Source organism: Aspergillus melleus (genome assembly GCF_016097325.1).
Source record: "Aspergillus melleus strain CBS 546.65 chromosome Unknown contig3, whole genome shotgun sequence".
NCBI lineage: Eukaryota > Fungi > Ascomycota > Eurotiomycetes > Eurotiales > Aspergillaceae > Aspergillus > Aspergillus melleus.
In genome coordinates this window covers 3,627,141-3,645,742 of record NW_025763372.1, presented here as the reverse complement: position 1 = coordinate 3,645,742, position 18,602 = coordinate 3,627,141, and the positions used below count along the sequence as shown (strand labels likewise).

General features: G+C 52.6%; 7 protein-coding genes across 7 annotated transcripts; 2 read left to right on the top strand and 5 right to left on the bottom strand.

The window, feature by feature from the left end:
* Positions 1-1,165: 1,165 nt before the first annotated feature.
* Positions 1,166-2,278, top strand: LDX57_006328 (GTP-binding protein; the record flags this gene model as incomplete). Its single annotated transcript, XM_046088027.1, has 1 exon — positions 1,166-2,278. One exon carries the CDS (start codon positions 1,166-1,168, stop codon positions 2,276-2,278), a length of 1,113 nt encoding a protein of 370 aa, XP_045943995.1.
* Positions 2,279-2,701: 423 nt separating this feature from the next.
* SPE1 (type III PLP-dependent enzyme) lies at positions 2,702-4,164 on the bottom strand (the record flags this gene model as incomplete). The annotated part of the gene is made up of 2 exons (XM_046088026.1): positions 2,702-3,768; positions 3,855-4,164. The coding sequence occupies 2 exons, from the start codon at positions 4,162-4,164 to the stop codon at positions 2,702-2,704; spliced, it is 1,377 nt and encodes a 458-aa protein (XP_045943994.1).
* A 1,928-nt stretch (positions 4,165-6,092) lies between these two features.
* On the bottom strand, positions 6,093-6,842 carry LDX57_006326 (uncharacterized protein; the record flags this gene model as incomplete). The annotated part of the gene is made up of 1 exon (XM_046088025.1): positions 6,093-6,842. The coding sequence occupies one exon, from the start codon at positions 6,840-6,842 to the stop codon at positions 6,093-6,095; it is 750 nt and encodes a 249-aa protein (XP_045943993.1).
* Positions 6,843-7,657: 815 nt separating this feature from the next.
* Positions 7,658-11,383, bottom strand: LDX57_006325 (uncharacterized protein; the record flags this gene model as incomplete). Its single annotated transcript, XM_046088024.1, has 1 exon — positions 7,658-11,383. The coding sequence occupies one exon, from the start codon at positions 11,381-11,383 to the stop codon at positions 7,658-7,660; it is 3,726 nt and encodes a 1,241-aa protein (XP_045943992.1).
* Positions 11,384-11,813: 430 nt separating this feature from the next.
* MIC60 (MICOS complex subunit MIC60) lies at positions 11,814-13,551 on the bottom strand (the record flags this gene model as incomplete). Its single annotated transcript, XM_046088023.1, has 2 exons — positions 11,814-11,858; positions 11,920-13,551. 2 exons carry the CDS (start codon positions 13,549-13,551, stop codon positions 11,814-11,816), a joined length of 1,677 nt encoding a protein of 558 aa, XP_045943991.1.
* A 433-nt stretch (positions 13,552-13,984) lies between these two features.
* YPT52 (Rab family GTPase) lies at positions 13,985-15,831 on the bottom strand. The gene is made up of 5 exons (XM_046088022.1): positions 15,610-15,831; positions 15,511-15,530; positions 15,415-15,441; positions 15,138-15,329; positions 13,985-15,058 (listed from the first exon to the last, which is right to left on the bottom strand). The coding sequence occupies exons 1-5, from the start codon at positions 15,677-15,679 to the stop codon at positions 14,711-14,713; spliced, it is 657 nt and encodes a 218-aa protein (XP_045943990.1). The 5' UTR covers positions 15,680-15,831; the 3' UTR covers positions 13,985-14,710.
* Positions 15,832-16,222: 391 nt separating this feature from the next.
* On the top strand, positions 16,223-18,473 carry SAC1 (putative phosphoinositide phosphatase (Sac1); the record flags this gene model as incomplete). The annotated part of the gene is made up of 3 exons (XM_046088021.1): positions 16,223-16,430; positions 16,481-18,213; positions 18,297-18,473. 3 exons carry the CDS (start codon positions 16,223-16,225, stop codon positions 18,471-18,473), a joined length of 2,118 nt encoding a protein of 705 aa, XP_045943989.1.
* Between the last annotated feature and the right edge of the window lie 129 nt (positions 18,474-18,602).

Below are 18,602 nucleotides of genomic sequence, written 5' to 3'. Positions count from 1 at the left end.
TACCCCGGACCGGGCCAACGAACGGCTGGTCAAGCAAACTCTGGCTGTAGATTTCAAAAACGACAGGTTTCCTTCCACCACAAGGCGAGGTCATTCTGGCCGGAATGAGAGCAGCTACAGTTCTACGAGAGAAGTCTAATAGGCAAGCAGACATCTCTCTATATCTGCTTTTCAAAAAAAAATGAGGAAAACACGCAGGAGTACTAATGTGCTTGGGTTAGGGCTGCGCAAGCCCGTTCAGGGTTTGGCCAAAAATATCCCCAGGCGCAGATGAGGCTGGAAGCCGTCAGATGCCATGAGAAGCAGGTCTGTAACTTCAAGAATCGGGCCCGAAACTTTCGGAAAGACACAGAGAAACTTGAAAGAAAATACGAGGATTGGCAGGCTAGGATATGAGATTGATTGGAGGCTTGTCGGCCTCCTGGCCGGATGGATTGTCTATTGCAATTTGTTCCTTTTTTCCCTTTCTTTCTTAATTCTTTTTTGTATTTCTCGATCTTTTTTCTTTCCTCTGTGTCTATGAGCTTTCTACTCTTTTTTTTTCTTTTATGTTGGCTTTTCTTCTCATTCGTTCACTTATTTCATCTGTTTGGGTATCATATCTGTCTTCATATGTCTTGCTTGTTGAATCACTATCTTGAGTACCATGAGTTCATCCCCAGCAGTTGAATATACCATGTATGAATTTGCTAAATGCCGGCTTGCAAAGACTTGTTAGATCAATACTTAAATGTCACTCTATGCCCTGTTTATTGTATTATCAGGCTATACTTCAAATCAAGATATGTGATCAACAAGACGAGCGTCGGCATTTTTCCTATGTTATCTTCTGAAATGCTATTCAGTTACCATCTAGGAGCCACAAAGTATGAGAAGCGCATCAACCCTTTATGTGCAGCTACTTTCGAGTAAGGTACAGTTCTAATTGCATGCGAATCGAATTGTCTGCATTCAAACAGATCAAGGAGGACTTGGATGACCAACAAAAAGTAGGGCAACTCCCAAAGCGGAATAGCGCGACTGACCCGCCGCCCCGCCGTTTTTCATCGTCCAGTCCAGTCTTCCTTCATCATTCAATCCGCATTCTCTTCTTCATCATTCCTTCCTTATATACGACCATAAACCAAACCCCGGGAAAAAGAACAAAAAAAAATCAAAATAGAAAATGCCCCCCATCCCCATAACCATCGTCACCGGCTTCCTAGGCTCCGGCAAAACGACCCTCCTACTCAACCTGATCCCGCAACTCCCCCCCACCTACCGACTCGCGCTCCTAAAGAACGAATTCGGCGACGTCGCCATCGACTCGCAGCTCGCCTCGACGCAATCGATCTCCGGGGTCCGCGAGCTCCTCAACGGCTGCATCTGCTGCAACCTGGTGGGTCAGCTCAGCGATGCGCTGGACCAGCTGCGCACGGAGGTCCAGCCGGACCGCATCGTCATCGAGACCAGTGGGAGCGCGTTCCCCGCGACGTTGGCGATGGAGGTGAATCGGTTGGCGCGCGAGCAGCCGGGCAGTCTGGTGCTGGATGGGGTGATCAGTGTGATTGATGTCGAGAATTGGCAGGGCTATGAGGATACGTCGTATACGGCGAAACTGCAGGCGCGGTACACGGATCTGATTATTTTGAATAAGTGGGAGAATGTGTCGGAGATGCGGTATGAGGTGTGTTTGGACCGGTTGGGCGATTTGGAGGTCGAGACGCCGTGGGTGAAGTCGGAGAAGGGGAGGGTCGATAAGGATGTGCTGTTGGGGATTGATGGCGCGTTGTTTAGTAAGGAGGGGGGCGATGCGGGCATGGCCCATCATGACCATGATCATGCCCATGACCATAATCATGATCACCAGTCCGAGGTGGAGGTGCTCTCCGTCTCCTTGAAGACGACGCAGCCCGACCAAACGGTCGATGTCGCCGCGCTGGAGAAGCTGCTGTCATCTGCACCGCGCGACGAGGTCTACCGGATCAAAGGCATCCTGCGCTGCTCGACACAAGCTCCGCCGGCCGAGTCGTCGGACAACCTGGAGGAAAGGAAGCCGGCCAGCGAGCAGGCCGGAGCGACGGCACACTACATTCTCAACTGGGCCTTTGGTCGATGGACGTTCACGCCATCTGCGACCGTTGCGGAGGGCGCCGATCCCGCCGTGGTGGCGCGGATGACGCTCATTCTGGCGCGGAGTGAGTCGGCGAAATGGAAGAAGAAGCTGGATGCGGGGGGTCTGGTGCAGGTGGGCGAGGCGAGTGAAGGTGCGGAGTTGGTGGTGGAGCGACTGGTATAGACTATAGATGGATACTTATAGAAGCATGTGGCGCGGGCGTTCCGCCAGACCGGGGAAGATGAAAAATGGTCACGTCGGATGGGAAACGTGAATTGTACATACTAGACGAAAGATACCTCGATAGAAGACTAAAAGAACATGGCAATTGCCGACCCAGTATGTGGGTCTAGACCAAATATTGGGACGATATCATTACGCAAGTTACTCCAATGATTACGTCGCAAAGATGATTTTCGTGAAGGGAAAGATAGTTGGGGGACCAATTCGAGCCCGAAAGGTCTAATCTATCGGAATGATAGCAGAATATGCCACAGTAGGCGCGCGTTACAAGATGACCACAGAAATCCATCGGCAGGCTATTCCAAACACAAAGGCAGGACAAAAAACGAATGTAAAGAATGTAACAAAGAACGAAAGAAATTGTTAATACTCGAGAAGAGCAGAGGCGCCGGCTTCGCTCGAGATGTAGATCACCTCGTGGTTGTCAGAGAAGCCGTTGAAGCGGGTCGCGCTGCATTTGGTGTAGGCGCCCATGTCCTCGAAGTACAGCCAATCGCCCACATCCAGGAGACCGGGCAGCTCGATGCGCTGGGTGATGACATCGATGCCATCGCAGGTCGGTCCCCAGATAGAATAGGCAATGCCCTCCGAAGTCGCAGAGTTCGGAGAAGCAGACGGCGAGCTCGCGGCCGAGCCAGACGCGCAGGTCAAGATCTGGGCCACCGGGTGCTGGTGGTCGAAGATGATGTTGGAGAAGTTGCCGTACACGCCGTCGTTGAGATAGATCATGAAAGCGTCGTTGGCCGGGTCTTCCGGGTCACGCACATCGCGACGAGCGATGACATTGGCGGCCAGACTGAACGCACTAGCGACGTAGTAGCGACCGGGCTCGGCGATGATGCGGATGTTGGGCGGGAAATACAAGTCGAGAGCGTCGCCCAACACCCCGGCGAACTTCTCGAATGTTTCCTGAGTAAATCCCCCACCCACGTCCAGGGTGTGCAGCTCGTGGCCCACCTCGGTAGCCTGGTCGAAGACCAGTCGAGCATCCTGAACGGCCTTGAAGAACGCAGCCGGGTCCTCGGCGCCCGAGCCGACGTGGAAACTCACGCCGACGACCTTGAGCTCCAGCTCATGGGCGAGCTCCAGAAGCTGACGTGCCACATCGAGCGACGCGCCAAACTTCATGCTCAAGCGGCAGAGACTAGTAGAGTCATCGGTGAGGATCCGGAGGTACAGTTCAGCGTCGGGAAAGCAGGCCTTGATCTTGTACAGCTCGTCGGCATTGTCAAAGGTCATCTGCTTGACGCCCTTCTGGGCGGCGTAGCGCAAGTAGGACTTGGTCTTGCAGGGCTGCGCGTAAATGATACGGCTGGGATCGATGCCCGTCTGAAGGGCCAGATCGATTTCGGACTTGGACGCGCAGTCGAAGCCGTTTCCAAGCTGAGCCATGAGACGAAGGATCTCCGGGTCGGGGTTGCACTTGACCGCTGCGCATGTCGAATTAGTACATGAAAGCAAGCAGAGGTGGCGCGACACAAAAAGCGCACACAAGATCATGTGTCGTAGAACTTACCGTAGAATGGCTTGACGCGACCCAAGTTCATCTTCCATCGAAGATGCTGCCGGTAGACCTCGCCCATGTCTGCCACATAGAACGCATCCTCCTCACCAGGACCGCAGCGGTCCACATCAACTTCCGCGGCGCGCTTCTTCAGCACGTCCAAGACAAGCTCCTTGGCAGCCAGCCTAGATTGCGAGAGGTCGTCCCCTCCATGATTGCTGACTTGACTAACCGGGAGATTCAGGTAGTCGGGTTTGTCGTATGCAGGTTTAATCATGCATACTGATTCAGCGGGTGAACACGCAGTCGGTGCCATAACCATGTGCGCTGCGACGAAGCACACGGGATTGGTCTTTTTTAAGAGAAAAAAAGAGAAAAAGAAAGAAAGAAAAGTTTTATACGCGACTGCGTGTTAAGGAGGACGAAAACTTTCGCAACCGAAGTTGACTGGACCAAGCCTCCTAGACCCTTCCTCTTTAAGAGGAAGAACCTTCAGAGAAGTCCTATGCGGCAGCTCAGGGGGCGAGGGAATAAATTGAGAGGGCGTCAGGCGGTTAAGAAATGGCGCACCGGACGAACACACGGGAGGCAAGACCAGCAGGAGGTGGAATGTTGTTAAGAGTGTTGCGGGAACGTCGAGGCGAGACAATTTGACGGAACGAACAGTTAGAGGCTACGGGAGCCGTGGTGAACTTGGAGAAAAGCCTTTGGAACTGGAGATTTCCAAAGGCCCGACAACTCTGGAACGAGCGGGAATAAAATTGGGCAAATCACCAAATTCGCCCGAAAATTGAGATCTAACAGGGACGGGAGACGCGGTCAGCGAGGATTGAAGAGACAGGTAAGAAAGCCAAATTGACAACGACAGTATGAGAGATTTAAAACGAATTAGGGGGGTGGTTGGGGTGGTGGCCGCCGCCTGTTTGCTGAGAGGTGCGTGCAGAGATTTTTTAACGACGGCGAAACGAGTTTAGGGCAAAGGGCACACCCATTAGGCAGAAACCGGGGGGGGAAACAAAGAAAGAGGGGGGAAGGGGAAAAGGAGTGATACAGGTGAAGCTGAACCGAGGACAAGAATTGGAACGACGCAAGGATAGCTGCATGAATGGCACAAAAAAATGACTCACCTCGAACGTGCGATATGGCAGATGGAGAAGGAAGAGAGAGGAGGAGAGAAGAGCGGATGGGGAGGTGAAAGGCGAGAGTGGGCGGGAAGGCGGAAGGGAAAGTCTGGCTCCCGTGTGGAGTTCTGCCACCAGGCACTTCCCGGGTGGAAGCCTGCGATTCAAGGCAGGTTCATGCCTGATGGATGCCTCGCCCAGATTTTCAGGCATACATGTCCGGTCAGTCTAGGCCCCCGGCATCCTGGATTTCTCCTTCAGCTGCTGCTGCGGGAAATCACTGCCTGACAGGGACATGACTGCAGGTGATCGATCGATTGCTCAGGCGCAATATGATCTACCAATCAGTCGGTTGTCAGCGTGACTCAGTCTTGTCAACCGTTTTGAAGAATTTCCTGATCGGGACAGGATGAGGTCACCGGCCAGCCTGACATTCACTGCACAATGATTGGTGGACTTTCTCCACCGCCTCGATCTGCCGGCAGAACCAAAAACCGGGAAGCGGACGGTGGGGAGAGCAGTGTGGCCAATCAGAGCCGGGTCGCCCCTCCATGTGGGCTCGTCACGTGAGTACCTTAATTGCCTCAGGTGCCTGCAGTCTGAACTCTGAGTCTACTCCGGAGTATGACGACGGTCCGTGTTGAACTATCCAACTACAATACATGGAATCAAGCCTGTGAGTAGCCTATTCTTAACTTGGTCAACAAGCTTACTGATAGTTATCATCGCGGTATTCCTACAGAATGCAATTGATTTCTCGGAAAGGTATATACTGTGTACGGAGTATATCTATCCAATCTATATATATTTATGTGGCCTCCTGGACAACCACAGGCACTCTACACGAACAATAATAATGGATAAAATGTTGAACGACATGACATGAATTCATCTCTACCTACTCCCAACAGGAACAAAGGAAGCACACGGAGTATATATATGACAGAGCTAAAATGCGAGTGATAACCCTAAAATCAACAAAGCGCCCCACCTCCCATCATCCCAACACAACAGAAAGATACAACACAACCAGCGAGGGGGAGGAATGAGTATACCATCAGTTGATATCGCACTAACACGCTAAGAAACCAACCACGCAAACACCCGAAAGTGCATATAATCCTCCCCCTTACTCCCCGTCAGAGGCCTCGCAGATACTCGCCCGCCGGGACTGAATCAGCACCGCCGGCTCGACAATCTGAACCCGCTTGGGCTGCGGACACGTCAAGAGCTCGGGACCGCTGGAATCACTCGCCGTATTCTCGACCGAAAACCCAGCAACGGAATCCGCAAACGCCGCCAGCTGATCCGGCGGCAGCCTCCACAGCTCCGGCATCGCCGTCAGCGACCGGTCCCCGTCCGCGATCTCCAACCAGAGTGGGAGGTCGTCGTCGGTGCGCAGATCCAGGTTCCGCAACACCGCGTTGCCGATCTCGAAATACGGCTTCCCGGCGTCAACCATGGTCGTGACCAGGTTTGACAGCGTCGCGTCCTGCCCGTACATGTACCGATGCAGGCTCTGGCCGATCTCGCAGGCCGTCAGGCCCTTCGCGGCCCAGACCTGGAGATAGAGCGGGAGGTTGACGACGGCGTCCCAGTTCATGCGGCCGGGCGGGCATATGCATTCGGCTAGGGACTCTTCGCTGTGTTCGTCGAACTCGTAGTCCGTGGGGCTGTCGCTGGGTGAGAAGGAGAAGGGGCTCGTCGTGATGGTGTCGGGATCTTCGTAGACTTCTTCGTCGATGGTCGGGCTTGGAAGGCTGTCGTCTGGCTTGATTGGGCCAGTTAGCGATCCATGAGGGCGGTGCATGGCGTTGGACCGCTTGAGGGAACATACTGTGTCCAGGGACTGACTTCTAGCCTGTCGCTTGTGTAACATCGTGGTTAAAGGTGTGTATGTGTAAAATTTGCGGCTGACACCAACTGTTCAGAGATCTCGAGATATAACTCTGTGTGGTTTGTAAATATAAGTGGATGATGAAGACGGCAACAATATGAGAAGGAGAAGAGTGGCCATCTTCGAGGGTCTTTATAGCTCTGAGATGGCGTAGTGAAGTAGAAGACCGCCGTCACAAAGGTATGGTGGAGAAACAATGGGCACAAAGAAAAGATCAGTATATGACCGAACTTCCTCGCATACTCCCGTTGAATAACCGTAGTGTACCGGCCCTACTCCTTGTATTAGCAGAGCCACAATGACAGTGTTGAGACATATCCTGAGACCTTACCTTCTTTGCCTAATTATTCAGAAACCAACTAGATCTCTTTTGTTGAGCTTTGTCAGTAAACTCCGGTCGCTGGCTTGAATAATATCGCTGGTCTTGTTCGATTGTCCAGGAATCGCCCGATTGACAGATTGCGTCACGGACATTACAGGCACCAAGCTTTGGAATGGGGCATTGAAAGGGCGAAGGATGCTTTGTTGACCAGCATGTGACAGCTTCTAATCCATCGAAGCAAGGAAGTATCACAATGAGACACAAATTAGAATTATGTACAATTGAGTTGTAAAAAGAGATGTTGGGTAGTAAAACATGGTGTCAGAAATGAAAATTAGATAAGAGAAATGGACGACCGCAGAACTGAACAAGAGCGGGAGATTGAAACATGACAACTTAGAAAAAAAGGGTATATAAAACGAAAAGGTCATGCTGAGTGTGAAGGAAGGCATTCCCAGAAGCCATGTTGAGCCTCTCATAGCCACAAAACCCACCGAATCCCTGAAAACACGCCGCGAAGAATGCCGCGGAAGATTTTGAAGGCCATGACAATCAACCAGACCCACCATAAGATTCCCACGAGCGCCCATTCGAGCATCCCGAATCCGGCACGGCGAATCCAACGCAGCCGCCGGTGGCGTTTTCTGATACCCTTGTCAAGCGTGTCATTCAATTGCTTGACCGCGAGAGTACTGGTCGTGTTGAGTTGGACACTGAGATTCTCGGCATCTTCCGCCGCAGCTCGGACACGCGGGTTCAGTGAATTGTTGACCATATCCTCAAGCTCGTTGAGACGAGCCTTCAAGGACGACGAGTCATGGCCGGGATAATGTTTAATGGACTGCTGGAAGCGATCGTGCGATGTTTCAACTCTCCGGACTAAGGTCTGTACAGCCAGCTCATACTCGTGATATCGAGGAATCGGTGGAATGGAGCTGTTGGGTCCAAAGGCGTGACGAAGGAAATCAGGTGGACTCCGTACACTTTCAGCCCGCCGACTAATTTCCCGCGCTTTGATCCCGGAGGAAAGCAAGAGAGCACGCGTGCGCTCGATTTCTCGTTTGCTAGGAATTCCAGTATCAATACTGGTGGATATACTTCGGTCAGAAATGCTCCAGCTCCGGGACTGGTTCGTAGCGGTGGGCCGTCTCTCCTGGGACGACGAAGCAGGAGAGACCTTTGCTTGCGCAAGACCGGTGATAGGAGGATGCGTCATGCTGAAAGGAACCGACGGGTCCTTAATTCTGCCTTTTTTAATCTGTTCCCTGACAGTGTGTAGTTCCGGTCCAAAACTAAGAGCCTTCTCAGGCCGTCCTCCAGGGACATTGGTATTGAGTTTGTTGATTAGGGGAGTCGAGAGACTTTTGATAGTTCCTTGTGACTGTTTCAAGTCGTGGGAATGTGCGTGTAGATCATCCTTAGATAGGGCTCCTTGTTCGGGAGCAATACGCTCCTCTTCCAAGTCGCCTTGAGAAGAGACAACAGCTGCTGGTGACGGTACAGGTATCTCTGTAGCTGCATTGTCCGATACCTTATGCGCAGAATGATTTCCTTCATCTGACGACACGGAGATTTGCTGTGGGAGAATCCCCGTGCTGGTGCTGTTGTTTCTTGTCGTTTCCTCAAAACGAGCATCTTTGATTTTCTTGGATTGTTCCATGTCATCGGACACATCACCTTCGTCTGTAGTAGCATTGGTCGCGAGAGACGATTGCCGAGAGTGCTCAGTGTTGTCTTTCTTCAATATAAGGCCTCCCATTTTCGACACCTCATTGCTGACTTTTTCTGCAATCTTTCCGGGTCCTTTCAGAATACCACGCAATTTCGATTCATGTTGCATTGACCCCTTCCGAGCATGTAAGCCGGGTCTTCCGTGGTCACCATGATGAATAGGAGAAACGCGGTCCAGAAGAGGACTCGACTCGGTTCTTCCAGGGGGAAGTAAGGCATCAGAAGCCTTTGAAGCACTATTGTTACGCAAAGTTTCAGGGCCAACAGAGCTTTCGTCAGCGACATCTTTCGGTTTTGTATCATTGTGCTTGCCCTGGTCATTACGAGAAGTAATGGTCCGTGCAAGCCGTCCCTTGGAAGGCGAGGGTGAGCGACTGGAAGGAGGGGATAAGTTCGAAGCAATGCTGGGAAAATAACCCATATGAAGAGGCGTACTGGGTGCCTTGGGATCTATCGTTGCAAACGATGGTAGAGGGCCGTACCGATCCTCTCGGCTAGGCGCGGAGGATATGGAACCGCTCTTCTCCTCGACCTTAGCTCTGCCAGCAGAGCTTTGCGCAGGGATGACCGTAGAATCTGCTGGTCTTTCTCCATGGGATGCCTCCGACCCTCGCAGTTTCGACACGCCGGTTGTTGGAGAAATGGATCGCCCGGAACGCAGTACATCGTCCATGCGCGCAGACCATGACGGTATCTCATCTAGCGATGATACACTCGAGGAGCTACTCGATGCCATTCCTAGTTTGTGTCTCCTGGAGATCGATGACCCCTTCTTCGAGACACTGTGGCTTGACAGAATAGGCGAAGGACTTCGGAATCTATGCCGTCGTCTCCCACGACCAATTCTTTTGAATTCAGTCGCCAACCCAGTATGCGCATCAGACATCGAGGTACGTGAAGTATATCCTTCAGCATCTAGAGAATCCCTTGTAGGCGGAGGCGGCTCTTCGAAGGTTGGGACGCTCCTAGCATCATGATCGACCAGCATGGCGGGATCCGGGTAAAGACTGTTTCCTTCCCTATCGACAATTTTGCTCTTATTGGGGACGTGTTCAACCCATGCTGCATCGGCAAGCAACTCCGATGGCGATAGGATCCAGTCGAATCTTGGTCTGCGGGCCTTGATGCTACTAGTACGGCTAGCTCGCCTCAAGCTTGAAGGAGGAGAGCCAGCCCAGACTTCTTCTTCATTGGACTCTTTCTGAGATACATCTGGAGCACGGTGAGGAAGTGGGGGTAGCCTAAGGCACTGTGAAGGGCTGTGATCTTGACGACGACCGTATTTGGTTTCAACCGAGTCTACCCAACCTCGAACGTTATCAATGTCATTCCACCCATCTCCGTCCGGGTCGATCGGACACCGCTCTCGAAATCTGACTTTCCGGTTACGGATCGACTGTAAAGGATTATAAGACCGCCCGGCGTTCGAAGTGTCGTCGTTGACAGGCTTGGATTCAGCTGGGGCATTGCCATCATTAGACCGCAGAGGTGGGAGGGACGGAAGGAGGCGTAGATATTCGGTGAATAGCTCGAAGTGCTGCCTAGCGTGTTCGGCTCGGGCAAGTGTGCTTTCTGAAAACACAGGCGGCAAGGTATTAGATTCTGCAGATTGAGGTAAAAGACTCAACACAGAGGGTGCCGCATCGGCCGTGGAACTGGCATGCCATGATCCAATAGCTTGCGTGCGATCCTCGTTGGAAGACTGAGTGAGATTGCGACGTGGGTGAAGGTTCTCATGGACCACGCCACCAACGGCAACTGGAGGGTGGCTCTCAGTATGAGAAGCCGGGGGTTGGCCAATTGCCGGGGCCCATCGACCACTGGAAAGACGATTTGAGGTCGACCGACCAAGAGAATTGGTTTTCCTTGATTCACTCAAGTTCAAGGCCAGATTGACGATCTGTAACGAATCCCGATCCAAGCCCATAGAAGATCGATGGTCGGTTGTTGTGGGTTGTGATTCCTGCAGCCTCACTCCCTGCTGCACATGGGGTGTATGTGTCTCCTGAACCGCTTCTCCCTCTGTCGATTTGGGCGGCGACTCATTCGATGCATCCTTTTGGCGATTCCAGGGAAAGCGCGATCGTTTCTTCGACTTAACGGTGTCGTTATCGAGGACGCCGCGCTTCTCTTTGCGGTCCGGCTCTGAACGACGCGGGAGGTGGTAGCTATTTCGGAGGCTTTTGGATTTCGGCAAGAACGATGAATCGAGGAGAAAACCGCTGGAGCTCTGCACACGTCGTTGAGCGCGACTGCCTTTGTCCGCGTCACGAGAGCTGCTCGTGAGCGTGCTGCCCTCCAACTCCCCGCTCTCGCGTCCCTCATTCATCTGTAGGCCTTGTCGTCTATCGGATCCGTCATTCGACTCGGAATGGCGTATGGATTGCCGTGTAGCGAATCGAATTTGATTTCCAGATGTGCTAGACCGAGGAAAAGGCGCCGTGTGTGTTTCATCGGTTTCCTGCGACATCTGATCTTCCGTCCCGTCCGATAGGAAAGGGGCAACGCTCGATAGCAACAATATTCATGAGGACTAGCAACCAAGGCGGCGCGAAACGGTCATACAGTCCGAACAAGACACATGGAAAGAGAAAGGGCGAAAGACGGACCTGAACTCGTCATTGTCGAGAGTAGCAGCCAGGAGGGTTGAGGTGGTACGGTCGACAACTCCGAATAGGCAGCAGATGCCGGGAATGCACGTGCAGATGCAAACTGAACAAACACTAGTTACGTTTACTCGGAGAACAGCGCAGTTCTTGCTACAACGATTGCGTCACAACACAAGGAAATATTCTGGCATAGAGTCTAGCGAGGCAGGATAACAACTAGAGATACAAGGCCCGGGGAAGGAAGGCCAACGAATTTAACAGAAAATAGAGGAAACGCTGGATTTTATCGATCTATTCAACTCGGAGGCACTGAAGGCGCGCCTCAGTTTCGATGACCTGTAGACAGAAAGATACCAGTTAGCCATCGCTTTATAAAATGTTAATGGTAAGAACGTACCTCAAGAGCCTGCTTGACCTCCAAGACACGGCGCACTTCGATGAGCCAGTCCTTACTCAAGATCTTGGCCCATCCGGTCAGACTGTTCATCTCACGGGCAGCAGCGTCGAGCTTACCCTCCTCCAGAAGGTTCTCGGTCCGAACGAGGATACTCTCAACATCATCACTACCCGCGACCACATCCTTCTTGAACATGACCTTGCTCAGGACAAAGCTGGCGGCGTGGCTGGCAATACCCGCATCCTCGGGCAGAAGGCTAGCCTTGCGAACCTCGTCAGCGACGCGACGGAAACGCTCGATGATTTGAGGCGTGGCCGGGATGCCGCGCTGGTAGGCAGCGGGGTTGATGGAGGCAATAGCAGCATCGACAACGGCGTCATCAACGGCCAGCTCCTTCACGGCAACAAGCTCACGGATGAAAGGCCGAGGAACGGTAGAGCGCTCGAGGACAGAGCGGACAGCATCGACGGCGACCTGGAGCTGCTGAGTCTTAAGGTTGGTATCAATGACATCCCTCCAGCCGGAGGTAAGCTTCTCCAGGTCGCTGACGTTGGCAGTAAGTTCGTTGAGCTTGCTGAGACGGCCCTCGCGCTCGCGCTCAACGAGGTCCTTCACCTGATGAAGGTACTTGCGGTTGAGTTCAATGGCCTGCTCAACCAGCTCATTCTGAAGGCGCTGTTCGGCCAACTCTTGCGCTCTCTGCAGTTCGGTGTTGATCTTGTCCTGGTAGGCGTTGGCCAGCTTCTCGCGCTCAGCCTCGAATTCTTCCCGGAACTGAGCCGCATCAACAGAGCGTGCTTCGTTAAACTGACGGATGAGCTCACGAGCAGACTCATCGAAAGTCGAATGGGCCTGCGCGATCTCGTCTTGGGCGGCGCGGCGTGCCTCCTCCCGAACAGCGATGATCTTGTCTCCAACCTTCTGGAGCTCATCCTTGGCCTTCTGGATGGATGTAGTGTACTTGCCCGCGTTGTCATCGGCACCTATAACAGTGATGATGTCGTTGAAAGTTTTAACCAGCTCCTGGACGATTGCCTCGTCGCCCTCGTTCACCTTGGCGAACTCAAGGGGCGCCACAGCAGGAACAGCAGGCTGCCTGGGTTCCTCAAGCTTGGGTGCTTCCTTGGCAGCCTTGTTGCTCTTCGCCGTTTCCACGGCGGCCGTCTTCTCCTCAGGCTTGGCAGCCTCGGTCTTGACCTGCGCCTCCTCACTCTTGCGTACAGCACTCATGTGAGGACCTCTCTGGGAAACATCGGTTCCGGATTCCTCCTCCTCAGCAACCTTCGAAGAGAGACCGCTCTTGCTCGGGATTGTGATCTTGGGGCCTTCATCCTTGGAGCCACCGCGCTTCTGGGTTCCGAGGGTGTTGGGGAATCGACGGTAAAAGTCACGCTCTTCGAAGTAGAGGACAGCCTCCTCACCGTAGGGGACGTACTCCGTGAAGAAATCGTGGAAGTTGTCGGATTTCAGCGCAAGGAAGATACTTCCACCGTAGGCAAAGCCCGAAGTGAGAATCAAGTAGAGCAGGAACCGGCGGAAGCGACCTGTTTTCGGGGCCGCAGCCGGTGCTGGCGACGAAGCGCTCTGCGAACCTATGACTGATTTAGCATCGAGAACCTGTGTGGGTTTCATTGGCAAGCATTGTCGAACCTTGCTCGCTGGGGGACGCCTTGGGGACGGTTTCGGGGGGAACGATCGAATCGGACGACGGAGAGGCAGGTGTCGGCGCACCAGTAGTCGGGGTCTTAGAGTCGGCAAAGGATCTCTGAGGGATGAGAGAAGCGATTAGACCGGCACATGATAAAGGAGGAGAATCCCAAGCATCGTCACCATACCTGACCGGAGAGCCGGCTAGTGGCCCCGGCTTTGCTCAGCCATTGGGAAGCTGTCCGTTGACGAGTCGAAGACAGCAGCAACTGCCGTCCTTGTGCAGCAGAGGAGCGCAGCATGACGGGCCGCACTACTGTGGAAATAAGCGCTGAAGGCGGGTGTATCCTGGGGGGGTTGATGTTGGCGAGGGAAAACGCGGACCGGAGTTGGGATAGATGCTTTAACGATCCGCTCCGATCCTGCACCGCCCGACTGTGGCTCAGTTTCGGGTGTCCGCGCACCGCCTCCGAACGCCTCAACCCTATGCAAGGCTGATCGCAAGCATCATTTGAACTACATGAAGCTTATCTACCTACGCTCAGATGCGAGCGGAACAACTTTCTGAGGGCCAGGAGTTCAAGAAAAAATTATATAGGCATAGCATACGGGGAGAAGCCTCCGGAATACTAGACAGGAAAAAGCAAGAGAAATGTAACATGAATTCAGCCCAACAGAAAGATGGATACAGACGCCGGTTAATAAAAAAGGAAAAAGAAACAGATAAGAGCAAAGCAAAGATAATGACCATGTTGCAGGGATCTTCCTGCTGCATGACGTCTAGATAACCAGATCCAATTAGGCCACTGCAGGGCATCCGAATTCCCACACCCGACATGGAGGAATCAATGAACAGATCTTTCGGAGGTTTTCGTGAGCAACGGATATTGTGCGGGTAATGTAATCCGAAAATCAGCAGTTGAGTCCTAGGGTAACGAGGATTGGATACCTCGTAAGCAAGCGAAGGAACTTCGAATCCAGGAGGCCTAATTCACGACCATAACAACACCATTAAAAAACAAGCAGCAGTCTGGTTGAAGAAATGCACCTTCTGCATCGAAGAGACGAAGTGGAACGAGAGCATAAATTAGAATGGCAAGAGAAGATACAGGTTGTCGCAAGAATCGGCCTAAAGTTAGAGGATCTAGCAATTGCAAGCACCGGCGCCCTGGGTACCGGGTGCCTCGGGCCGCAAGTCCACGCCGGGACGGGGGGTTGTCCGCAAGTTCCGGGGTCCGGCTTGATCAAGGGGCAGTTTCTTTGCGATGGCTGTGAACAGATCCCGCACATTCGACGACGTCTTGGCCGAAGTTTCAAAAAAGAGCAGTCCGGCTTCCCGAGCGTAAGCCTCGGCGTCTGCAGTTGGGATGGCTCTCTTGTCGGGATTCTCAGTGACCAAATCGAGCTTGTTACCGGCGAGAGCAATAACGATGTTCTCGTTTGCTTGGCGCTGTAGTTCCTTCACCCACGACTTGGCTTTATCCAACGACGACTATTCCCGGTTCATTATATTAGCATTCCACGAGAGCCTCACGTTGGATTCGAGGGGACGAGGGAGCGGAGTCGCATACAGCTTGTGTAATGTCATAAACGACAACTGCGCAGTTCGCATTCCGGTAATACATAGGGGCCAGCGACTTGTATCTCTCCTGACCGGCGGTATCCCATATTTCGAACTTGACCGTCGTGCTTTCGTCCAAGGAGATAGTCTGAGTTAGGAAGGCAGCGCCGATCGTCGACTCTCGGTAATCATCGAATTGATCCTATGAGGTGCAAGTTAATGTATATCACCAAGGGCCAAGCCTAGTCCTTTTGGGTTTGACGAGTGCACGAGCAATCCAGTCTTACCTTCACGAATCGTAGTACTAGCGAACTCTGTAGTTGGACACCTCCGTTAGCGACCGGTATTAGAACAAGAGATCACGTAGCGTGTAGAACCCCAACCTTTCCAACGGCCGACTCTCCTATCACATTCGGAAACGAAAGGTTAGTACATGTAGCATGCAGGATACAGCGGAGCTATGATAGGATAAGCTAGCTCACCGAGCAAGACCAGTTTGAACTGGGCGAATCTCGCACCCGGTCGGGCGCCTGCTGGGGCTCTGGATGCCATAGTCGGTACAGTCACGAGTGCAACTTCAGGTAGAGAGAATAATGAATATTCAGGGGCGTTGAAGAGAACCAAGGGCGATAAGATGTTATCGGAGAGCGGACGGGAAGGGGAGAAGGCGAAAGCGCTGAGGTTGGGGGGAAGATGGTTTGACGGCGGCCTGTCGGGGCAGTAAGAGAGAGAGAGCATGACGAAGGGGGACAGTCAGCCACACCTTGCCTACTCTTGCGGGGCGGTGTGTGGCGCGTCCACTCCTTCCACATGCTGATTGATTGCTGGCAACTCCTACTCCTAGGCTGCTGCGCTCTCTTGTTCTCCTCCCCCAATTCAACTGCTGATCTCTCCTCTCTTCTCTGTCTTTCCTTCCTCCTTTTCTCTTCGCAGTATGCGTTGATCTTATTTCTCTCCACACTCTTTTCTCGTCTCTTCTCTTCTCCGGTTTCTTCTTCGTCACCATTCCTTTTCCCGTGTTAGCTCGGTTTATTTACTCGTCCCTTTCCCCGTCCGATCTAGCAGATCCCCAGGACAGTGGGTATATCGTCGACCATGGCAACCTCAATTCTCCCATTCCGGGATATCAATCTCCATGCCTCTGCCGCTCATTACGCTTTTACTTCACCCTCATCTCCTAATGCTCCTGCTCTGGTCGTTGACCGACCAACCGGTGATCTGCGTCTCCACGATGGCCCTCTCTCGGGTGCGAAACGCATCTCGAGTATTGCCGGAATCTTGGGTATGATTAAATTGAAGCTAGGTAAGAATGTCACGCATCCACGGGGCGCTGTTCAATGCTGAACATGATAGATAAATATATCATCGTGATCACCAAGGCCCAGCCGATGGGCCGATTACGCGGCCACATGGTCTACAAAGTTGCCGGCACCGAGTTCTTGCCCCTTCGTGAACGTCCTCTGCATGATTATGACGAAGACACCTATCTCGCTCTTCTCAAGGAACTGCTGCGGACCGGACCAATGTACTTCTCGTATGCATTGGATCTTACAAATAGTTTCCAGCGCCAGTCGCAAAGCGATGCCCGTCTTCCGATGTGGAAGCGAGCCGATGACCGCTTCTTCTGGAATCGCTTCATTCAGTCCGATTTGATCGACTTCAGTGTAGGAGGACAGGATAACACTAGCCTGCGCTATGGTCCTCAGCCCGGAGTCGATCCGTATATTTTGCCTGTGATGTACGGAATGCTGCGAATTACACCTGCGAAAATTAAATCAACTTCGTTCACCTTTGCGCTCATCACGAGAAGGTCCCGTCATCGGGCCGGCACGAGATATTTCTCTCGCGGCATAGACGAGAACGGCAATGTATCAAACTACAACGAGACTGAACAGATTGTGATCTTGAACGACACCGCCGGAGGTCTGGCTGGTTTCGCCGGGGGGCAGTCGATGAAAGAGAAACCCGGTGTGTCGGGCCACGACCTCCAGGTAATGGCGTTTGTTCAAACCAGAGGTAGTGTACCGGTGTATTGGGCCGAAGTCAACAATCTCAAGTACACTCCTAAGCTCCAGGTTCGTGGCGTGGAAACGGCTATCGATGCGGCCAGAAAGCATTTCACCGATCAGATTCGACTATACGGGGAGAACTACCTGGTCAATCTCGTCAACCAAAAAGGGAGAGAAGAGCGTGTCAAATCGGCTTATGAGCAACTAGTGCGCACGTTGGTATCTTCAACGACAGAGAACACCGAGACTGACGCAAAGTCCGCTGAAAAAGTCCATGTTCTAGAATCGGACCAGAGACAGAAAGAGCTGGACCGTTTGCATTACGTGTACTTCGACTTCCACAACGAAACCAAGGGCCTCAGATGGCACCGCGCGGAGCTATTGATGGATCGACTATTAGATGGACTGACGCGCGGTGGTTACTTCCGTGGCGTGGAGGACCCGGTATTCCCGGATGGACAATTGGACATCAGATCCTCCCAGAGCAGTGTCGTTCGCACAAATTGCATGGACTGTTTGGATAGAACCAACGTGGTGCAGAGCATGCTGGGACGGTGGGCTCTAACGCGGCAACTGACTGATGCCGGGATCCTTCGCGCCGGGGAAGCCGCAAATGACGATAAGGATTTCGAAGATCTATTCCGCAACATCTGGGCCGACAACGCCGACGTTGTTTCTAAGTCCTATTCTGGAACTGGGGCGTTGAAAACTGATTTCACCCGAACTGGTGAGCGCACGCGTGCGGGTATGCTACAGGACTTGAATAACTCCATCACCCGATACATTCGGAACAATTTCATGGACGGTCCCCGGCAAGATGGATTCGATGTATTCCTAGGAACGTATCTTCCTCCGAATTCGACACTTGGAAACTTGCAGGTCTTTGTTGATCGGCGACCGCTCATCATCCAATCCATCCCATACATCCTGGCTGCCGGCGTGTTCTTTATCATGATCTCCATGTTGACTAGACGGCTGCCTGATGCGGCCGTATGGCCCTTACGTTTGTTCGTTATCGTATGGCTAGTTGTGTCCGCCTGGTGTGCGCGCTTCGTTCTGGTGCACGGCATGCTTTATGTACGTTCTTTTTCTTTTCATTCAATTTTCCTTCGTGTTCTTCCCCCGTTCTATTGTCTGGCTCCCAGCTAACCATATGGTAGGTCAACTGGCCAAAATTAAACACACCTACGGCTGGTTCCGAAGGTTATCAAGATGCTCTTCTCAAGGCCCGAACAGACCCTGTCGTTGGCCAGTTTCTTCCCGCAAGAAGACACCAGAGAGGTTACAGCAATGCTCGCTTGGGCTTCCTGGAAGAAGGCAAAACGAGGATTGAATAAATCTTTTGTTGTATTGCTCAGACTGATTCAATTCATCTTCCTTCTTCCCGACAACCGGCTGGATTTGAATCATTGTACGGCTCTGGCGTATTCTTCTTGTTATCATTCTATTATCCTTTTCTTCTTCTT